Source organism: Lissotriton helveticus, chromosome 3_2, assembly GCF_964261635.1.
Source record: "Lissotriton helveticus chromosome 3_2, aLisHel1.1, whole genome shotgun sequence".
NCBI lineage: Eukaryota > Metazoa > Chordata > Amphibia > Caudata > Salamandridae > Lissotriton > Lissotriton helveticus.
In genome coordinates, this window is record NC_136062.1 from 121,187,986 (window position 1) to 121,210,060 (window position 22,075).

The following is a 22,075-nucleotide window of genomic DNA, read 5'->3' on the forward strand; positions in this document are numbered from 1 at the left end:
AATAATATTCCTTAAACATCACAACTGTAACCAAAACGCTTTTGCTCAATTGTTTACAGGAGATGTCCCAGGACTGAATCTAGGATCCAGTCCTATGGTTAGAAACTTAATCTACAAAGTAACTAATAGCATTTAACTAGAAATTCCCACTGAGTTCATGTATCATTGTGTTTGAAATTGTGTTGCCGATTGCAACCACTGTAACTATTGCAATCAAAAAGTCTATTGCTATTTGAAAAGTACTTAACTGAAGTAATTCATTCTGATAAAGTATATTTTGATACATTGTTGGTTCTAAAATAAAACCACTATATTTTTATATACAAAACAATTGGCCTAGAGTTCAGTTCTAGAGTGTGTGAGACGATTTTCTGACTGAGTGTGTACAACAAATGCTTTACACTGTCCTCTGATACTGCCTTACTGCTCGACCAAGCTACCACTTTGGAGAGTAAGGTTATATCTAGCTTTAGCCTCTGCCAAACCTCTGGGGACTGTGGACTCTGTGCACACTGTAACTTACTTTGGTCCAGTATATACAGAGCCACTTTTACACATGGAACCTCCACCGGAAGCCCCAGAGGTACAGGCAATGCAGAGGAGTACTGAGGAAGAAGAGCTTCCCACAGACTCCAAGGAGAAGAAGCAGAAGCACAGCAAAGCCCTCCACAGGGAAACATACCCAGTGAAGAGGGCAGCCGAGCCCATCACAGCTTGAAGTCAAGAGACAAGACAGAACGGCGCCTCAGCAATAAGGCTGGCGGAAGAATAAGAACGTAATCACCACAATAGCCCTGAAGGACAAGAATCAGGAGAGCCAGGGCCCACCCAAAGGCCTCCGGCCACAGAACAGAAGAGGAGGCCTTGGGGCAGCCAGCCGCTGACAAGCGCCACGAAACTAAATGCCCAGACCATGTCGGGCTCAGAACAAGGCAAAGTTAGTAAAACGTCCCAAACGACCCCTAAAGGGGACCACTCCAGACAGAACCTATCCACGAAGAAGTGCGATCAGCTAGAAGATAAGAGGAGAAACTAGTAGGACAGACCAGGCCGTCAACACAGGAAACTTTTCCCTCAGAAACACCAGACAGAGGACCAGAGCAAACGGCAGGCAAAGGGCAAAAACACCGCAGCACAACGGCGTAGATAGCCAAGCCATGCCAAAGTGAAGACCAAAAACCGCATCATTGTAATACAGCAACACCAGGAAGGGTGAGGAACCCGCAAGAGGGAGTCCACACACTCCCCGCGTAAGACAGGGCTATACAATAGCTACATGTACCCCACATAGGGTAGGACACGTCCCAAGAAGCATGGGAACCACTCTTAGGGAAAAAACAATCCCGCATTAGAGGACAAAATCATAGACCTGCGGCAGAAACCACAGAAGGCTTAGTAATCAGTCAAAAAGCACATCCGTACCAAAAAAGGGGCTGAACCAGCAGCCAACTGTAGAGAGGGGCCAACCAAAGACCCCAAGGGCACAGTAACCCTCACAGAATGTGTAACAGACACTCAAAAAAACAAAACCAGGAGCAAGTGGGATAACGCCTCCCACCAAGACCCGCAGGATCAGCAAACCAACCTACTGAGGAGGAGGAGGAGGAGGAGGAGGAGGAGGAGGAGGCAGAGGATGGAGGAGGAGGCAGAGGATGGAGGAGGAGTAGGAGGACGGAGCCCCGCAAGAAGACGCTGAATGGTGGAGTCTGCATGAGTATTAAACAGAAGGACCCTGTCAAAAGGTAGGTCATCCAGATGCTCTCTAATATTTTGAGGAAAAACAGCATCACGTAGCCATGCATGGTGACAGAGAGCCACAGAAGTGGCCATATTATGGCCAAGAGCAATGGCAACATCCAAGGCAGCACAAAGAATAAACGCTGCCAACTCTCTACCATCGAACAAATGGCCCCGCAAATCAGCACGGGCCCGCTCATGGGAGACATGAGAAAGAAAAGGCTCCACAAAGTCCTACAGGCTGGAAGTAGCACTGGTCAACACAAACAAGGTGTTAAGCGCCCGCAAGGCAGCGCTGTAAGAAGCGAAGACATTACGCCCCCATGAATCCAACCACCGGTCCTCCCTAGACAGAGAAAACAACACCACAGGCAAACATGGAAAGGAGTACCGCAGAAGAGCGCCTTGAGTAGAAAGGTGGAAAGAAAGACAGACCGGGTCGTGCGGAGCAGCACCATGGCGATGCAGCAGTGCCTGGGGCACCAGATCACCTGTGGCAGGGCTCCCCCAAGCACCCTTAAGAGAATTATGGAGTGACGCTTCAAAAGGAAGGAATAACTCCCCTCCACCAGAGCCCTGGTGGAGAATCTCCAAGAGGTTGTCTGTAGGAAATGGAGTGACAGGTTCACCCCTCCTCACCCAGAATACCAGCAGCCGTGGAAATAGCACAAACAAAGGCAACACTGGCTTCAGTAGGGCGCTGCGGAGGGGAAAGTAATTCCTCAGTGGGTGACGGCTGTAGACTGAGCCGCCCATCCCCAAGTCCAGGGGGGAGCGGACAGCCCCGGAATAGAGCAGGATCCACAGATGAATGGGGAACCTGAGGGGGCCCCATGGGAAGGCGGAGAGGCCGGTGGAGAAGCCAGCCACGAGCCACTGCAAGAAGGGTTCGAGGACTTAGGCCGTGAGGACGGCGAAGAGCCTTTCCTGGAAGATGCCAGTGAAAAGGCACCAACACAGCACCCTGTATCCGGGGAGGACAACACCAACAGATGACAGACCTCTGGAGAAGAAGGGATCTCAGGAGACAAATCCAGAACCCAACGCCGGCGTGGCTCCGTGGAGTCCACCATTGGCGCTTATCGATGTTGACCGGCGCCGGAATGGGCAGCCGTGGCGACTTCTGCCACCATGTGCTCTCCAGTAGAATGGGGTGAGGTCTCTGCCAGAAGGGCGAAGGAGCGGCGCTGGCTCGGCCTCAGAACGGGCAGCCGCCTGCGTCGAGGACCCAGAGGGACTCGGGAAGGCAAACCAGGTCCTGGACTCCACCGGATTCGGGTAGGAAGGCTCCCGGCGCCTAAACAGCGCCAGCTCAACCTCTGGTGAGGGTGCTGCCTGCTCAGAGGACCGAGGGGGGCGCAGGGGTAAGCCCGGAGTCCTGGCAATCACCTGCGACGCCACTGGGAGCCCCTTAGGGATTTGCAGCGAGGCAGGGACGCTAGGAACCAAAGAGGAGAGCCCCGAAGAACAACACCTCAACTACGCCACCCTCCTACGACCTGAAGCCAAAACATTTGGCGCCGGAGCCGCTGGTGACTCCGCAGAAGTCCCCGCGTGAAGCAAGGTATCCTCGGACGTCTCAGGAGGTGGAGGAAGGGCCAAAGAACCCTGCAGAGCCGCAGCATAGCCTGTCATTTGGGCGGTAGTCACCTCCGCGCCAGGAAACGGCAGGTAGGGAGGTGACAGGCGGGGGCGGATTCCCCAAGGGGAGACGGCACCCACCGCGGAAGGAGGACAGGGCTTCGTAGACAAACTGAAGGACCTACCAGCCGGTGAGCCATGCCCAAGGGGCCGCGGCGAAAGACTATGTCGTAGACGAAACAGGCCGGAAAAGGGAAACAAGGGAACCCTACTCACAGAGGAACCAGGGTAGTTAGTTATAACAAGGAAACAGTGATGCTTGTGGGAAACGTATAGCTATGTATGATTATATTTATGCGCAATCGCAATAAAAAAAGGGTTGCATAAGATGTCATAGAAAGAGGGACCAGACACACTAAGAGTTTATACATGTACGTTTATATTATTTACACAATGCATATCAACATTACTTTACAAAAGAAAAGCATTGGTAAAAAAAGACTAAACCGGCAGTTCCCTGCCTCCGAGGTAGGGGACGGACGCTGGGACGCCATCGACATGGACTTGCGCGCCGACAGCAACTTCATCCGGCGCTCCCGCCGGGATTTAGGCTTAAGGTGCTGGCAGGCGTCGTAACTCTCCGAGTCGTGGTTCTCGCCCAGGCACCACATGCAATTCGGGTGAGGGTCCGTCGCCGACATGGGACATGCACAGGAGGTACACATCTTGAAGCCCGAAGGCATTCGCACACTGTTCTACTTCACGCCAAAGCGTGAAAAAGAATAGAAGGCTTGAAAACAGGCCAGGACACAATCCGGATCTGCGTTGCACGCGGAAAGAGAAAAAACTGACATAGGCGCGCCGGGGTGGGACTTGTGTATCCTCGCTGACGTCACAAACGCGGACGACGTCAGGGCGGAGTCACGTGGTGTTGTCCCCCCGGGGTGCCGGGATGCTGTGGCAGAAAAGTTTTCCGGATCCAGTCCCACATCTGGGGATAATTCTACGTTGATGGAATCTGCGGCTAGTAGTCTATCAAATTGATGACTTTGAGCGTTCTCAGCAGTGATAAACAGATCTTACCTAGGCTCTCCTCACTGTTTGAAAGACTTGCACCACCTCCGTATGGAGATCAGATTTGTGATCCGCTAGGCATCTTCGGCTGCGTTTGGCGGCTCAGGCGTTCAGAGAGCCCACTAGGTGTAGCATCACCAGGGAAATGTCCTGACATTCCAGCCAGGTCAAAGAGACGCAGGGCCTCTGGCAGAGGGTCCATCACCTCACCCTGCCCTGTTTGTTGGAGTACCACATGGTGGTGGTGTTGTCCATTAACACCTGCACCAATCTTTCTCTGGTCGAAGTATTCCTAGCTTTCAACACCAAGCAAATCGCCCGAAGCTCCAACATGTTGACATGGAGCTCGGACTCTGCCGGAGACCAGAGTTCTCTGATCTCCACCTCTCCCAGATTGCAACCCCAGTCCAGGAGAGGCGCATCTGTCACTACAGTCAGATCTGGTTGGAGAAAGCAGAGAAGTTCGTCACTGACCCAATTGCAGTTTGTTAATCACCAGTGCAGGTCTCTTGGAGTTCCCGTCAAGATCTGGACCATGTCGGAGAGATTACCACTGAGCCGTCAGGTCCTACTGCAGAGCTCACATATGCAAACTGGAATGAGTAGCAAGCAAGAGGCTGTAAGGCCAACAGTCTCAAAGTCCGTTTCACCGAAATCCAGGATAGAGGCTCAAACATCGGAATCATAGCTGAATATCCTGGACTCGCTGCCCAGGAGAATAGGCCTTAAACCCCACTGTGTCCAGAGCAGCTCTGATGAAAGGGAGCATCTGAGAGTGAGTCAGGTGTGACTGGTGTGTAGATAGTGAACCCCAGTGAGTGCAGAAGTTTTGCCATATTCTGAAGGTGGGAAACGACTGCCTGGAACAAGCCAAGCTTCAAAAGCCAGTCATCAAGGTAGGGGAATACTAAAACTTGTGACCTCCACATATCAGTTACAACCACCACCATCCCTTTCGTGAACACCTGAGCGGAGCTGGTAAGGTCAAACAGGAACACAACAAACTGAAAGTGATTTTGGGCATCCTTGAACACCAGGTAACACCTGTGGGCAGGCAGGACAGAGATGTGGAAATATGCGTCCTTCAAGTCAGACGCTAGCACCAAGTATCCCAGGGCAGAGGGAACTTGGGCGAGCATGAGCATTTTCAAGGGGAGGTTGAGAAGGTGCAGGTTTAGGAAAGAACATAGTCCTCCTTCCTTCTTTATCACAGTAAAGTAGTGGGAATAACAACTATGGCCTGCTTCTGATGCAGGCACCTTCTCAATGGCTCCCTCAGCCAAGAGAGCCTACACTTATCGACGGAGCAAGGACAGATGATGCCCAGTTAGGTGATAGTAAATGAGTGGCAGGTTTGTCACAAAGAGAAGGGAGTAGCTCCTCTGGCGGTGAGTGACATCAGATTGCTGGGTCCTACACATCGCCCAGTGGGGCAGGTGATGGCATTATGACTTCTACTGGGTGCACAGGATGGTCGGAGGGTAAACTAAAGAGCCTTGGAAGCGGCTGCCAGGGGAAGATAAGGGGGTTGGACTGCAAAACCGCTAGCCGCCTGTCCCACATTGTCTATGGGACCTGTGCCCTCGACCATGAAACGGATGGGAAGCCTGCGGCACATGGTGACAGAGATAATGGACGTAGGTGGAGACCCCATCCGTGGCCACAAATGTAGATTGGGGTTTGCAAGGGGCCATAGATTAGCCCAAGGACCTGCCGTAACTCTGTTCTTGAAGCACTCCAACGCTGAATCCGCCTTCTCTCCAAAAAGGTAAGAGCCATCAAAGGATATGTCCATGAGAGAAGCCTTTACATCCACTGGAAAGCTAGTTGTCCTCAGCCAAGTATGGTGCCGCAAAGCGATGAACTAAGAAACCGATCTGCCCAGCGAGTCGTTCGTTCCGAGCCCCTACCTTATGGTGAACATTGCTGCATCTTGCTGTAAGGAAATGACTATTTTTGTATGTCATGACATCCCCATCACTACATTAGTCCGTTTTCGGTGCTTAGTAATCTAACGTCACAAGCCTTTAATATTCCCACGGCAGCACTTTGGCGGCCACGGCAAAACACGGAAGTTGGTGATAGAAGCCCATCCAAGTACGCGATAAGGTATCTGTTTGTTGCGGGTCATTCTTTTTTTGTTGCTCTAGTTACACGGAAGTTTGGATTTAGGAAACTGATTAGTATTCTGTTTGTCTGTTTCCACAGAATACATGACTTAACGGCAAAGGATTAAGGTAAGCCCTTATGGCATAGTGTTTGAAACAACTAGTCGATTGAGCGAGTCTCTTTTTTTTAGCACCCAGTACATCAGGATGGTACTAATATATCTGGTTGGCAATTTTTTACAGATTCTGAGATTCGGCCATAGAGGTAAGCGTTAGCGATTCTAGGCTCTTTGGATATTACTACTAGAGTTTTCAGTGCGATGATAGTGGTATTGAACTTTGGTGTCTTTGGTTGTTGTCAGTTCATTCGTAGGTACATAGGAGACTGAGGCTTGTAGACATTAGAGGAAGGTAGGGCACAGCAGATATGCATTACACACATTGGGTATCAGTATAATAAAAATCCACACAGTGGTTTTAGTGGTTGTACCCTATGTTTAGTGATCTTGAACCATTTATGGAACTTGACTGTATTTATCATATGTTTTATTCACAGATTAGCCCATGATGAAGGAACTGCTACCAGTTCCGAAGCATTGGGCGCCAGCAATGAACAGAGAATGAATTTACACATATGATGGTTATTGTTTTTGTACATGTATGTGAAGAATACAATGATTGTATGATTTATTCATTGATACAATGACAATGTAAAAGTTTTATAATGAAAAATGAATTTTTGAGTTTCAAAAATTGAGTTGAAAACACAGAAATAAATAACATAACAGATTGTTGAAATTGATTGTTTATATTGTGGTGTTTGACACCAGGTGAAGCGTGCGCAACAAATTCAAGCCTCTGTGCTTGTGATAACCAGATATCAAACAAATAAGGCACAAGCTCAGCTCTAGGAAGCATGGACCATTTAGCTTCGTGCCAGAGTCGGAATAATGATGGGGTGGAGCGGTCTAGGGGCATCAGCAGAACCGCGGGCGCTGCAAAATGTCTTAGTCTCCCCGATGGCTTTTCTCCAAATAGATCAAGCGATGCATAGGGCTCGACTGGTGCCTAGCATAGGTCCAGCAAGCCCCCCGCCTCCCTCCCCATGCCCACAGAGCCAAAAGAGCTCTAGAGGTGCTAGGCCACACAAATATGAGGTGCATGGCCCCATATAGCTCCTTCAGGTGGGAAGGAGGGTTGCTCAGGGAAAATTGTGGCTGATAATGCAGTTATCTGTAAGTCCGCAATAACGCACTCTCGGTCTGGCTTCTATCTCTAGCACCCGAAAAAGGGCTGCGGACAACACTTCTATAGAAGACCAAGGGTGACTAGCCCTGTCACTACCTCTCTTTAGATCTTGGAGGGCATTGCCACTGATTTCCAAACATCAATTCTTTATTGAACAGCATATCCAGTATACAATTTTGGGCACAGGGCTAAACGAGGTTGTCTTAAGGCAGCCCTGTCTATATAATACTACAGTACCCGCTAACTAGAAGGAACCAAGATTAGCCACATCTATTGATGATCGCTGCAGATGCCATGCACGCTTCATGAAGAACAACCCACACATGCTTTTTATCCTCTGGCAAAACCACAAGAGTAGGTGCTATATTTGACCACATTTGATTCTTGTTCCTGCCCAAGAGCGTCATGGTTTTAGTTACTTTCATGTAATTGCCATAGAAGACACCCTCTTCCCTAAGGTCGCCATTTTTCTTACTTCCCTGTCTAGGGGAGCTACACAGGGTGTGCCTGGCTTACTTGAACTTCTCTGGGCCAGCTGCAGCATTAATGAATCAGACTTGCGATTGCCGACAAGACCTGTTGGGGTGTTGTCTGGACACTGTTATGTCCAGTCTCGGATGATTGCAGCTACTGTAGTCGGCATCTGCATTAGCTTAAAGTTTACTTCAGTGAGATGACATAGGAGTGAAATTAATTTGAGCTATACAAGTGGAATTATTTTGAGTGATTTCCTGACTGGCTCCATAAAATAATATAGGATGCAATCATTTTCCTTTCTTGTTGCCAGAATATCAAATCTTCTCAAGGTTTTTTCATAAAAGCAAATAAAATCTGTCAATGTTGTCTGGTTATCAGTAGGAATCACTGGTGGTGGTAGTGGGGAGATAAGAGAGTGGGGAAAGGCATGCCCGCTTCTGGTTATACCACCAGAACACTGCAGTCATACACAACTCCCTTCTGCATGCAGTGAATCTTAAAGTTCCCGATACTGGTTGTCATCTAATGCATGCTTCCATTTTGGAAGTGGTTGCAGGTCTGAGCAAGTTGACACTCATGGCATTGGAATACCGGGTCATATGGTTATTGAGTTCTGTGACCGGTGAACCAGCTTAATTTGGGATGAGTAACCCTGCTCTTCTAGGTCCCGGCATTTGATTTTCACTTGGCCTGGGTTGGGTTGGACGCTGCACCACTTGGATCATTTGTATCAGACTACTCCACTGGCTCCATCTTCAACATAATAGTAGGTAACTCCAGCAATACTACAAATGTTAGGTATCCCTTTAATCATTTAGCACCCTTCATCCCTGGGAGGTGGTTATTGGAGAAGCTATCATATACTGGATTACCATAGACAGACCAGTCAGCTGATGCTTGTTAGTCAGCTGCAAAGGCTGACTACGTTAGAAAGGGTTTCGGTTTCTTCAACAACAAGAATATCTATGTCGACTTAGTCATTTTTACTCAAGGAGATTGTGGGGGCACAGATGAGCACAAACGCTTTCTCAGACCTTTTATGATTTTTTCTTGTACTTTATAAGAGGTGGAGGCTAACATCCTTAAATTATGCTTTCTTTAGAGGTCTCCAGATTAAGCTTTCTCTCTTCCTGCTCTTGCACTTAGGACCGTTTCATCCCTATACAAGGGGATATCAGCAGCGTTTAGTAGCCATGTCAGTAGTCTTTCCATATTGTCGCAAAGGGCTTTGGTAGACCATTTCCTGCAATTGTATCTGCTCATTATTTACAATTTGGATAAAGGCTATAAAAGCACATTATGTGAGGCTCATTAGTCAAGACTCGTCTTGCCACAAGTCTCACTGGCTTTGAAGCGTATCATTTTTTAAGGCCTTTCCACGTGCAAATATATCTAATCCACAGGTAATAGTGGAAGAATGCAACACACAAAACCGAAGGGAAGGTTTACGTTGAAGTGTCTGGTGGAAAAAAGACTTATCTGAATAAAGCTGGAAGCTCTAGCACTCACTATCCACACAAAATGAAGTAAAAAATCTGAGGTGATATGGCCTTTGGGAAGGGTGAGGTTCAGACAACCTCCCTTATTTGTTGCACATCAAGACCTTTTCAATAACGTGAGTGTGCTACTCATGTTACACTGGTTTAGGCATATCAGGCTTATGATCGTTTCATACTGCCACTGTAAAGTTACCGTGGGACTGCTACCTAGATAACAGGGAATGCTTCAAGCATGTGAATCAATGAACGATTTAATGCTGGAGAATACTGCATTTCTCAAGCTGGAGCTGTTTGCCAATAGGATAAAGTAATTGTGTCCTATGAAACATGGTCTGTGAACAGTAAACGGTCTGTTTCTCTCTTACAGTACTTTGCTATTGCAAATAGATTAGCCATTACATACGATTATTGAAGACAACTCACAAAAAAATGCAACAGGTAGAGCAACAATTGACGTGACAGAACACTCAATTGCTGTAAAGCATTGAGCAAAAACCAATCCAAGTGTTCATAGTCCGCTGACAATCTATGTAACCAGGACAATGAGAGAAGCACACGCTGGACCACGGTACTATAAAAAAACGTCCGGCATCACCTAGTGTTTATTCTATTTAAATGTCAAGTTTGGCATTTTTGACAGCTGTAAAATATGGAAATATCTACAGTTGACGTTCAATAAATGTGAAACAATAACTTTAACTGGGAGCTGTTCAGGTGTCGTGACAGCCCTAAATGTAATAGGTCTGAGCCCGTGTCAGGGCATTTCTGACTCCAAGTAGATGCTGAGTGTGGCAGTGTCTGATGAACCGATCCTGCAAGCCACGAGCTTCTTCGAGATAACTGTTGGTGAGAAAAGCAGCAGAGGGCAGATCATGTTCCATCCCAATGTCCAAAGGATCTCTTAGATTGCCGTTAAACAGACTGACTAGCAAGAGAGAAATGTGTTCAAGATTTGAGCAGATTGATGGAGGAATATCACACCACTGAAAAGACTGGCAAATATCAGTCTACAAAAGAAACAATGGTGACATAGTTGCAGTACGTGCAGTAGTTCCAATAGAACAACAGCAGTTGCCACTGCTTGTTGAGTGTTTTCTGATTGTTTACTGTAAAGTTCCTGGGGTAACTTAAATAGATGTTTGAAAATTCATCATGAAAACGGTTTCAAGAAGAGGAGACCATCACTCGATGTACAAAAATACGTTTAATACATATTTTCTACATCAAATAAACCATATTTACCTTATTGTAACAGAGAAATCACAATATCATTCTTGATGAATTACTGCCACATCTCTTTTTGTTGCATTCCTCGACTGAATATATAAATTGTGATTAACATTGGGATACTGTATCATCAACCATTTGCAATTCTTACAAATCAAATTTATAGAATGTTCAAAAGAACTCAAATCATGCGCGTTATCTGTATGTATGGGTACATGAATGAGTACAGTATGCATGTAGAATGACAGTGATTTCTCTATTACAATAAGTTAAATATGGTATATTTGATGTAGAAAATATTTAATAAAACATTTTTGCACATAGAGTGACTGTCTCCTCTTCTTGAAACCATTTTCATGATGAATTTTTAAACATATATTGAAGTTGCCCTAGGAACTTTTCAGTATGTATTTCCCTGCCTAGGTGAACTTCATATTAGTAGCAATGGCCTCTAATCTTTGCAGTGTTTTCTAATAGTTACAGTCACAAATAGTCAAGCAGTGTAAAAGGGTTATGTGACATCAATCCAGATAGCCTTGCAGTGTTAGATTAAGGACTTATTTTAAGGGGTAATTATTTTGCATCAATGAGCTTGACACATGCTTTGCAGGCACAGAATGTAGAGTTTAGTACGCCTACACAAGCTTGTGAGACAAAATAATGCTCAGACACTCCCAATGAACACAAAAACATAACTCCATCCAGAATATTTCTAATTTGCGAATAAGGATCTTCTGCCAAAATGTCACCAAAATTGAGATATCTGCGTCCTTCCTGGCTATTATTGGGGGTCTTACAACGAGGACTGTATAGGTTCCCTTTTAGTAGTGTGTCTTCATTATTTTAGTCCTGGATGCTAGGTAACAGATGTCACTAAAAGTATACACATTATTCATTTCACAAAGAGTAAGAAAAGTGAGAATGTATCAACAGCAAAAGGTACAACATTTTCTATGATCCGATATCAATAGTACAGGTTTGAAACGCTCTTACCGTTCTCAACAATTTGGCATGAATGAGTGTTTTCGCTCATGTGTTTAGCCATAATATCCATTCCGGAATCACCCATCAGGAAGTCACAATTAAGACAAACTGTTGTTACACCTCTGGGAAGAGAAAATGATTGCACTCTGAAAATTCCAGAAGCACATTTTTTATTGAATAAAACAGGACTTAATTAGAATTGAATTGGAGTAAATTTTCAGATACACATTTTTAAAACTTAACTTTATGTCAAGATTCAAAGATTCAAGATTCAAAGATAGCTTTATTCGGTATTTAACAAACACCATAAAAGCGAGCATAAGTACAAAATACAATCTAGACATAATGATAAAATTTGATAAATTTAAAAAAGACACTACACAAATATACAATTCATTACACTTATCAATTAATCTAATCTAAAAAACCATTAAAAACTTTGCATTAAAATCATTTGATAGGGAGGTAAATTCATTAAGTCGATGGAGCAGTTGAGGTAAATATAAACATATTTGTGTATTATATGATGTTATTAGGCACAAAATAATACTCATGCAAACCCTCATGCTCCTAATCATTTCTCATGGTTCCTCTGCATTTTATAATGAACGACAAAAATTTTATCATCACTACAATGGTAAGCTCATCTTGAAGCAGATACAATCTATGAAGGGCGGATTTACAACTTCTCAGACCCCATGACTTTAACAGTGGTATCAGGTATTTTTTCCTCCCCCACTGATAATACTGACAGAAGAGGATACAGTGTATATTAGACTGGGTGGCTACACCATCACACGGACATTTTATCAGTTTCCCGGACCAATCATTTGGCACAGGGAACGTTGTTAACCTAAAAAAAGATTCCGTCCTCATTCGTGCTAAGAGCATTCTGTGGTAACATGAGAAATTTGGCGCCAAATAAGGATGCAGGCCTTGATCATGGAGGATCTGGCGATGGGCAACGATAGTAGACTTGTGCCCATCCAGATAATATCTCCTGTCCTCCAGTAAGCCAAGGCATGACATTTTTAGTGATTTTTTTGAGATTAGGGCACATGATGTTGGATTTGAAAATAGCTCTGGTTGGTCAATAGAATTCAGAAATTTCTTCACATATGCCAACCACGGCTGCTTGGAGCCCTCGGCTTGCCCCAAGCAATCATGAATTACTTCCCTATTGAAAGTCGTATCCTCGCATGTCCAAATCTTGAACCATAACATGACTGGCGCTATCTTTATCAAATCACTAATATGGGGTCTATCAAGTTCATTGTGGCATATGGTGGTGGATGTGGAGCGCGGGACTGCTAGAAGGTATCTCAAAAAAGCATTTTCCACCCTTTGTATTTGAGAGGGATCCGCAAATCCCCAGATCCCCGCCCCATAAACCGCCGTAGACACACATTTTGCTGCATAAATCTTAAGTAGTGTGTCTACCGGTTTCCCGCCAAGTTTTTTGGCAAATTGTTTAACTGCCCCTATCGAGCGTGCAAAGGCCAGGTTCCGGGAGGTGATCGCTGAGGACCATGTCCCCCTGTTATTAAAAATGATGCCCAAATAAGAAAACGTTTTAGACATAGCTATCTTTGAATCATTAACAAAGGTTTTACAGTCAGGCACTTTTTTACTGGTGGTACAAGACATCGTAAACGTTTTCCCCACATTTATTTTTAGGCCCCTAGAGCTCATGAAAGTTGCAAAACCCATTAACGCCTTTTGGAGTCCCCGCTGAGTGCGGGCCATAATCACCGCATCATCGGCGTATAACAATAGTGGGACTGGGAGACCATTTATCTTTGGGTAGTCCACCTCCAGAGCAATTAACGAAACTGCTACCTCGTTAATATATAAGTTGAATAGAAATGGCGCAAGTATGCAGCCTTGGCGGACACCCTTTGCTATGGGGAATTTTCTAGTTTGCTCGCCATTTTTGCCAAATCTCACCGTAGCGCCTGCGTCTCTATACAACTCCTGAATAAAACTTAAAATGTTTTTATCTATCCCCATTGTGGCCAGGGTTTTCCACAACATTCCGTGATCTAGGCAATCGAACGCCGAGGTTAAATCAACGAATGTTAGGAAAAGATTCCCTTTTTTTGCTCCAATATATTTATTTATTATCAGGGACAGGTTTAGACCCTGCTCTACGGTTCCCAAACCGGACTTAAATCCATATTGGAATTTTGAGAGAATCCCCTTACTCTCGGACCAGACTTGTAGTTTAGTTAAGAGAACCCTCCCTGCTACTTTCATTAGGTTGTCTAGCAGGGAGATGGGACGGTAACATTTTGGGTCTTGTCTGTCCCCTTTTTTAAATATTGGGATGACTATTGCTTCATGCCATGTATTGGGGAAACCTAAATTAGTGTAAGCGTTCATGACATTTGCTAGTAGGGGGGCCCAGAGATCCACATTCCCCTTGAATAGATCAATGGGAACTCCATCAGGCCCAGGGGCCTTTTGACTAGCACTCTGGCAGATCGCTTGTTCCACATCTGCAGGGGTAAACATTATATTTAGTGGAAAATTTCTATGAGACGGTAAATGAACCTCTCGCCCCGCCTCCAACTCATCTTGATCGAGCAATGCAAGTGATTCTTTCTTGTAGAGGGAGGTGAAATAGTCAACCCAGGTATCTTCTGGTATGCCTATTTCCAAAGAATCTTCCTTCCTGTCTGAGAAGAAGGGGGCATTGATTTCTTTCCAGAACATAGTATTGTCCCTTAGGGCACTTGCCTTAATAAGGGCTTCCCAGGCTGCGTTTTTGAGGTCTAACTGTCTAGTTCGTAGGGTCTGCTTATATACTTGCCTAGCCTCCTTAACTCTGCCGCTATCCCTTGGGACTGTCTTTAAGGCCTGTAAAAGGACTTTATGTGCTTTAGTGCAGGCTCGATTGAACCAGCCATGTAATCTTTTTGCCTCCCCTAACTTTTGTTTTTTATTTAACTTGGCGTTTATTGTGGCGGTAATCCCGTCATACGCCTGTATTATTTGCTCGGGGTTAGAGCTTGATTCTAGGCAAATGGAAAACTGGCCCATTTCTTTCTGAACCAAGTCTTTCAGGAAATTTGTGGGATCAATTTTTGCCCATTTTATGGCGTAGCCGTTTTTTCTGGCCAGCGCCACTGAGCGACCATGAAGTATATTCATCGTGCTTGTTTTTAGGGTTCCCAATTTCCCTAGACTAAGGGAAGTGCTGATAGGAAAATGATCGCTTATTGCTAAATCCTCCGTATCAAAACCCACCACCCAGCCCTGATTCCTGTTTGAGACTAAAATAAAGTCGATTACAGTGCCTGCTCCACGGCCAAAGTAGGTAGTCTGAAATGACACAGATGGCTCACATAGTTCATTGGCGAAAGCCAAATCCCAATCGTGCATAAATTGATTTAGCAGGTTGCCCACTATGGAGTGTTCAAAGTGCGTGGTCGGGTCTCCCCTTAAGTCAAAAATACCACAGTTTTTTGTTTGACTATAGGGGCATAGGTGGCAATTAAAATCCCCTGCTATGAGAAGGCAGTCTGCCCCCTGCCCACCTCTCTTTAGCAGTGAGTCCAGCTCCGCTATAAAGGTTTTGACCTCCACTTTCGGCGCGTTACTATAGATGTTTATTAGAAAGAAAGAACGCCCATTTAGTTTGATAAACAGACCTTGTAGTAGGCTCCCTACCCCTGCCTTCGATCCACTAACCTCATAAATACACTTTTCTATATTGCAGAGGTTAGAGGTAAAGATGCACAGTCCCCCCGAGCCTCTACCTCGAGTACCCTGAATCGAAGGGACATAGAATGTGCTAAAACCCTCAACATGGGTCTCATCTAAATCCCAGCACTCCTGCAGGCAAATTATGTCCTGCCTTTCCATGAAAGTTAGGAATAACGGGTCCCTCACTTTTTTAGCTAGCCCGGCAATATTCCAAGATGTTATTTTTAACAAATTTTTTCCCTCATTGCGTGGGCTCGGTTCTTCCTGACTGATTACTGGGGCAATACCCACGGGCAGAATTCCAAACTCATTACGAGTTAGAATATTATCTGCTCTGCATTGGTGTGCATACATGCAGGTAGTTTCGGCTGTGGTCCCGAGACCTTGGTCATTTGGTGGCATACTAGATTGCTCGGTTAGGTGTAGGCCTAACAGGTTTCCACCCCCCATAGCATAATCTAGTGGGCTCCCTGACGCCACGGGATTAGTACTTTCTGCCTGGGTAAGGACATCATGGGTCTTAATTAAGGGGGTTGAGGTTGCTGAAGCCCCAGGAATGACCTTTGTTGGTCAATCGACCATATCTAAGCAGTCGTATCTGTTCCTTGTGGGAACCCCCCTCCAGAAATCAGGATTTGAGTTTCCTCTACTATGGTACCAGGGGCGAGAATCCCAGCCTCTGGACCAGTAATTATTACTATTCCTGTTTCTATTAGAGTGTCCCACCTGCGTCCAAGGCCAGTCTTGCACTTCATCCCAGCCAGTTGGAACAGCATAATTGGGGATATTTAAAGGGGGATAGAAAAAGGAAAGACGCTGTACGTCGATCCCCCCCCTTTTTTCGAGCGCTGGCCAAGAAGAAATATAGTCAACCATGGCAGGGTCGTCACAGTTGACTATGACACAGTCACCCTGTAGGCTTTTTTTCGTGTCCCCAATCCAGTACACTCTTCTCACAGAATTTATTCTGCTGTGGTGTGATGACTGGAGAGGTCTATTTTGACTTAACCATTGCAGAACTTTGTTCCTCAATGACCACGGGGGCTCGTCCGAGCCATCTGTCAATTCTGGCACCCCTGTTAGGACAACTGTGTAAGGGGTAGCCTCAGGTGGCAGATGGAACGGGCGCCTAAACCTAGTACCCTTTCTCTCTCTACCCTGGAGTTGGGGAGGCTGAGTTTTTTGTGATGAATGTAAGGTCTCCTTAAAATTAGCTAACTGGGTATTTAGGGCCACAAGGGCCGGGGTGGGTTGCACATTACCACTGATAGTATCAGATTGACCCTTCCCCTCTACAGTCGGGGGTTTAGGTGTATTTTGTGAATTTGAACTGGCGCTTTTATTAGTCTTGGAGTTTGCTACTCTATCTTGTGCAAGGGGCTTTGGGCACGCCGCTAATAAAGTGAGCGGTTGAGCCGTTTTACTTGGCTCTTTGGGTTTCCCCTCCCCCATATCTAGGGTGCCCAGTGACTTTTGAGTAAATACAGGGGTATTTAGTTTTGCAAGTTGTTTTTCGATAATCCTTATGCTTTTTTCCAAGGGTTGCAGATGGTATTTTAACAATTCCCCCAAGCTGTTTGTGAGAAAATCATGCAGTGACACACATGTGGTGCAAGGTTTATGTATACCACCTACAGCGCCTATTTCATCTAGGTTCCCCGGTGGTTCAGTGTTCTGTGGAAACGTATTGAGAACCACTCTATCGGTGGAAGAATGGATTTGCGGAACTACAATAATATGACTGTTCTTATTCGGGTTGCAGGGATAGACAATATTTGATGGGGCAGAAGTAGTCTCCTGTATAACCAACCCGCTACTTAACCTCTTGGGTATGGCGCCCTCCCTTTCACCCGTTGGATTAGGTTCCACAACTATGTCTTGGTTGTGTAGGAGTTGTAAATCCGGTGTTTTTTCTAAGTCATCCACCGAATCAGACCCTGATGACAATTGTGTTGCAGACAAGTCCACGGTGTTTGGAACTGTGTGAACTAGTGCACTTGCTTGATTCAACAAGGGAATAATCGGCCCCTTAAGGATTGGAGTTAGTGCTGAAGCGAGGGGACCCATAGAGGATCTTCTTCTAGCAGCCTCCAGTTCATGTGACACCCTTCGTTCTATCAGTTGAATGGTATTATCAATAACTGCATTTGTCTTGTTTAAAAATACATCAATGGGACCAGTTATATCAGTAATTTTATCAGTGGTTTTTTCTGTCTTTCTCTTCCTGGTAGCTCTATTCATGGTCGCGCACTATACGTTTCTGGCTCAGCAATACTAGAGGAACAATGAGACTAAGCTTCGAAGTATACAAGAATGGAAGTGTAGTTTACCGCAGTTTTTAGCAATGAGAGAGTACGAATCAAAAGGTCAAGAGAAGAAAACGCAAATACCGTGGCCCAGTCCAGTCTCTCACAGTCTGGAACGGGCTGAAACGGGCCCGCCCTTGGCCCGGGCTTCGCCCGGCGTCCCGCTCGCGTCCCGTGAGGCGGGGCCGACGCGCTATTTGAGCGCCTCCTGGCGCCAAACGCTGTAGTTTTTGCCCCGCTGGGGCTGCTGGGAAATGTAGTCTTCTAGCGCCCGCCTACGCTCCACTCGGCGGCCCTACTCCACGTTGGTGAGGGAGTTAGGCGGCGGGAGGCGGGCAGGCGAAGAGACCCCTGGCGCTGTCTGTCCGCAGGCAAGGACACAAAGAACGAAGAGCTGGTAAGTGCTATCCGGCTTGTCGGCTTGGTCAGCTAGGCAAATGTTCCCCCACTCGTCAGGGCCGACGCGCTATTTGAGCGCCTCCTGGCGCCAAACGCTGTAGTTTTTGCCCCGCTGGGGCTGCTGGGAAATGTAGTCTTCTAGCGCCCGCCCACGCTCCACTCGGCGGCCCTACTCCACGTTGGTGAGGGAGTTAGGCGGCGGGAGGCGGGCAGGCGAAGAGACCCCTGGCGCTGTCTGTCCGCAGGCAAGGACACAAAGAACGAAGAGCTGGTAAGTGCTATCCGGCTTGTCGGCTTGGTCAGCTAGGCAAATGTTCCCCCACTCGTCAGGGCCGACGCGCTATTTGAGCGCCTCCTGGCGCCAAACGCTGTAGTTTTTGCCCCGCTGGGGCTGCTGGGAAATGTAGTCTTCTAGCGCCCGCCCACGCTCCACTCGGCGGCCCTACTCCACGTTGGTGAGGGAGTTAGGCGGCGGGAGGCGGGCAGGCGAAGAGACCCCTGGCGCTGTCTGTCCGCAGGCAAGGACACAAAGAACGAAGAGCTGGTAAGTGCTATCCGGCTTGTCGGCTTGGTCAGCTAGGCAAATGTTCCCCCACTCGTCAGGGCCGACGCGCTATTTGAGCGCCTCCTGGCGCCAAACGCTGTAGTTTTTGCCCCGCTGGGGCTGCTGGGAAATGTAGTCTTCTAGCGCCCGCCCACGCTCCACTCGGCGGCCCTACTCCACGTTGGTGAGGGAGTTAGGCGGCGGGAGGCGGGCAGGCGAAGAGACCCCTGGCGCTGTCTGTCCGCAGGCAAGGACACAAAGAACGAAGAGCTGGTAAGTGCTATCCGGCTTGTCGGCTTGGTCAGCTAGGCAAATGTTCCCCCACTCGTCAGGGCCGACGCGCTATTTGAGCGCCTCCTGGCGCCAAACGCTGTAGTTTTTGCCCCGCTGGGGCTGCTGGGAAATGTAGTCTTCTAGCGCCCGCCCACGCTCCACTCGGCGGCCCTACTCCACGTTGGTGAGGGAGTTAGGCGGCGGGAGGCGGGCAGGCGAAGAGACCCCTGGCGCTGTCTGTCCGCAGGCAAGGACACAAAGAACGAAGAGCTGGTAAGTGCTATCCGGCTTGTCGGCTTGGTCAGCTAGGCAAATGTTCCCCCATATGTCAAAATAATACAAGCAATGTTTTTACCTGTAATTCTAGTGCGCCATCGTTGATTTCTACTACATAAGCACTTTTAGATATAGATGCATCAACAGTACTGGATATATTTTCACCAACGGTCCCACTCTACACTACTAAAAGTCTCATAATGCTACCTTTGTTGGACCATTATCCTATTCCATTTGTGTGGGAGGCTAACAAACATTGTGAACGCTCCTTGTCTAAAGCTACGTGTCCTATAAGTAATACTGAAGATCAAGCTCCTCAGTTGATTCTAAATAGTGGCAATATACAAAGGGTAGTTCTGCAGTAGACTGCATGCGTCTCCAAAAAACAAGTTCATACACAAAAAAGCATAATTCCCCGTTTCATTCTGGAATTAAATACCTTGAGAAGGAATCTTTAATGCATTTGTTGGAAAAATCACTAACAAGAAAATATATGCAATTTACAAAAGCCAAAGGAAAACCTAATTACCTGTAATGAAAGTTCTTGTAATGAAATTCCGCTATGGTTTTTCAACTCTGAGAATGCACTGGGGCCTGCTAACCAGCGCCAGTGTCCAGACCCTAATGTGTACGTCGAATTAGCAATACCCAATTGGAAATGGCTAACTTACCAGTAAATCTCTAGTATATGTACCCATGGAATGTAAATAAGAGGGGTACTGCAGACAGGCAGAGAAGTTGTACACTGCTAGCCCAACTGCCATTGAACGCAATGGTAAAGCCACTATTTTCCTGGTCAAGTCACCCCTCTGGCAGGCCTAATGAGTTCTAAGACAGAGTGCAACATATGTCACAGGCAGGACATGTATTTTTCACGTCATGACAGTAAACACGCAAGATACTATTTTTACTGTGGTAAGACTTGGTTGCCCAATTGACAGGTACAGGATTACACACTGACCCCTCATAAGTGCTAACTCCTAAACGGTGCGACTAATGTGGGGACTCCAAGCTATCAAACAACATTAAGGCAGACCAGTATGTCAAGTTGAAATTAATGTAACTTGTTCCAGAGTGCAGCTTTCACAAAGCTGCCACTGCTGCCTTGCTTTTCGGGAACACATGCGACCTGGAAAAGAAGATCAAGTGAATTTAAGGAAGGACAACAATGAGAAATTGCAGGTCAGGAAGGTGTTATCTCCCTCCCGCATGAAGCCATGTAGGTGTGAGCTCCAGAAGACAGGCTTCAAAGGTGAAGCAGCCTTTAAAGGGAAGATGTGTCACACTAGGGAAGAAGGCTGTCCCACTGCGTAGGCAGACAGGCTGGCAAGGGGAGCAGAGGGTGGGAGGGGTGGTGGGGCCGGGGAACAAGTTGCCGAACCGGTTTCCCCAGGCACATTGAGCCCTGAGGTAGCCACACTCCAGGGATGGGCTAGGGAGGTCTGAACACCAAAAGAGAGGGGTCTTGCCATCTTAGGAGTGGGCAGAATGGTGCAAATCGGGATAGCCAGATGCCACAATCCACAGGAAGGGGTCACCAGGTGAGAGGGAACCCCGTTGTTCATTGGCTACCATCCACATCCTGCTCAGAGGACATTTTCTGAGCAAAAAGGGGGCTCTTCTGGGACACAGACCTCAGATCTCTACCGACTGAAAGAAGGACCAATGAAGGACTGCCCTGCTGCACCAGGGAGCCAGCAAAGAGTCTGCAAGGAAGAAGACTGGATCTGCTGTAACTGGCGGCTAAAGAAGGAAGGGACTGTGCTTGCTGTGTCCTGCTCAAAGGAGAAGCTGACTCCTGAGCCCAACAAAGCAAAGTGACTCCAAGTGCCAGCTGACTGGCCTCCTATTTGCACGACAGGGACAGCAGCTGAAGAAGCCTGCTGGGGCACATTGGTAGCCCAAAGTCTTCAAATGTAAATGTAAATGTAGTTGAGCTTATATAGCGCACAGCTACCCGCAGTGGGTTTCCCGGCGCTTGCTTAGGGAACCCTTCCTGGTATTCCCCTGTGAGATAGCAGGGTATCCACAAGGTGAAAGTCAGGCATCCCGCCGCGAGGGGCCGTTGTGTAGATTAAGCAAGCTATTGCCCAGAGTCGCAGAGTGTGAACCCGTGAGTCGAGGAGGCACCGGGGCGAGAATTATCGAGTCCGTGGAATTTTTAGCCCAAGACCCTGCCGAGGCGGGGAATTGAACCCTGGTCCAGGACCGATCTCAGCTTCCGGGTCTGCTGCCTCTAACCCCTGAGCCACACATCTCCAACCACTACCACCTCCGCCGTATACCAACAAGGACAAAGACCGATGCACAGAATTGCACACTAGTTCGCTAAGCCCAAAGTGCTGTCTCAGAGCTACTGGGACCCGCAAAAGTCAAGTTATCGGCCAAGGAAATATTGGACTGTGTCCGCGACACCAGGCGACTTGTAGTCCAGTAAAGACTGCACTTCAGCCAGACTAGAGCGGACTTTGTGGGACATCGACCCTTCTACCAGGACCCCCTCACCATTTTCATGGACTAAGGAATGCCCTCAAAAAGTCCCTCATTGACTGCATCGCATCCACAGCATCCTTGCAGTATCTTCAGCATCATTTTTTTATTTTTTATTTATAAAGCGCCTGAATCGACCCCCGG

General features: G+C 47.0%; 1 protein-coding gene across 4 annotated transcripts in view; it reads right to left on the bottom strand.

The window, feature by feature from the left end:
* The window catches only part of ZNF280D (zinc finger protein 280D), a 722,832-nt gene that overhangs the window by 195,038 nt on the left and 505,719 nt on the right, over nucleotides 1–22,075 (bottom strand). For 2 of the 4 annotated variants that reach the window (XM_078684884.1, XM_078684882.1), the window contains exon 16: nucleotides 11,945–12,057. In XM_078684884.1, the coding sequence (XP_078541010.1) occupies nucleotides 11,945–12,057 (113 nt within the window). Of the gene's footprint in view, nucleotides 1–11,944; nucleotides 12,082–22,075 lie in introns of all 4 variants that reach the window. The other 2 variants (XM_078684883.1, XM_078684881.1) reach the window with 1 other exon arrangement.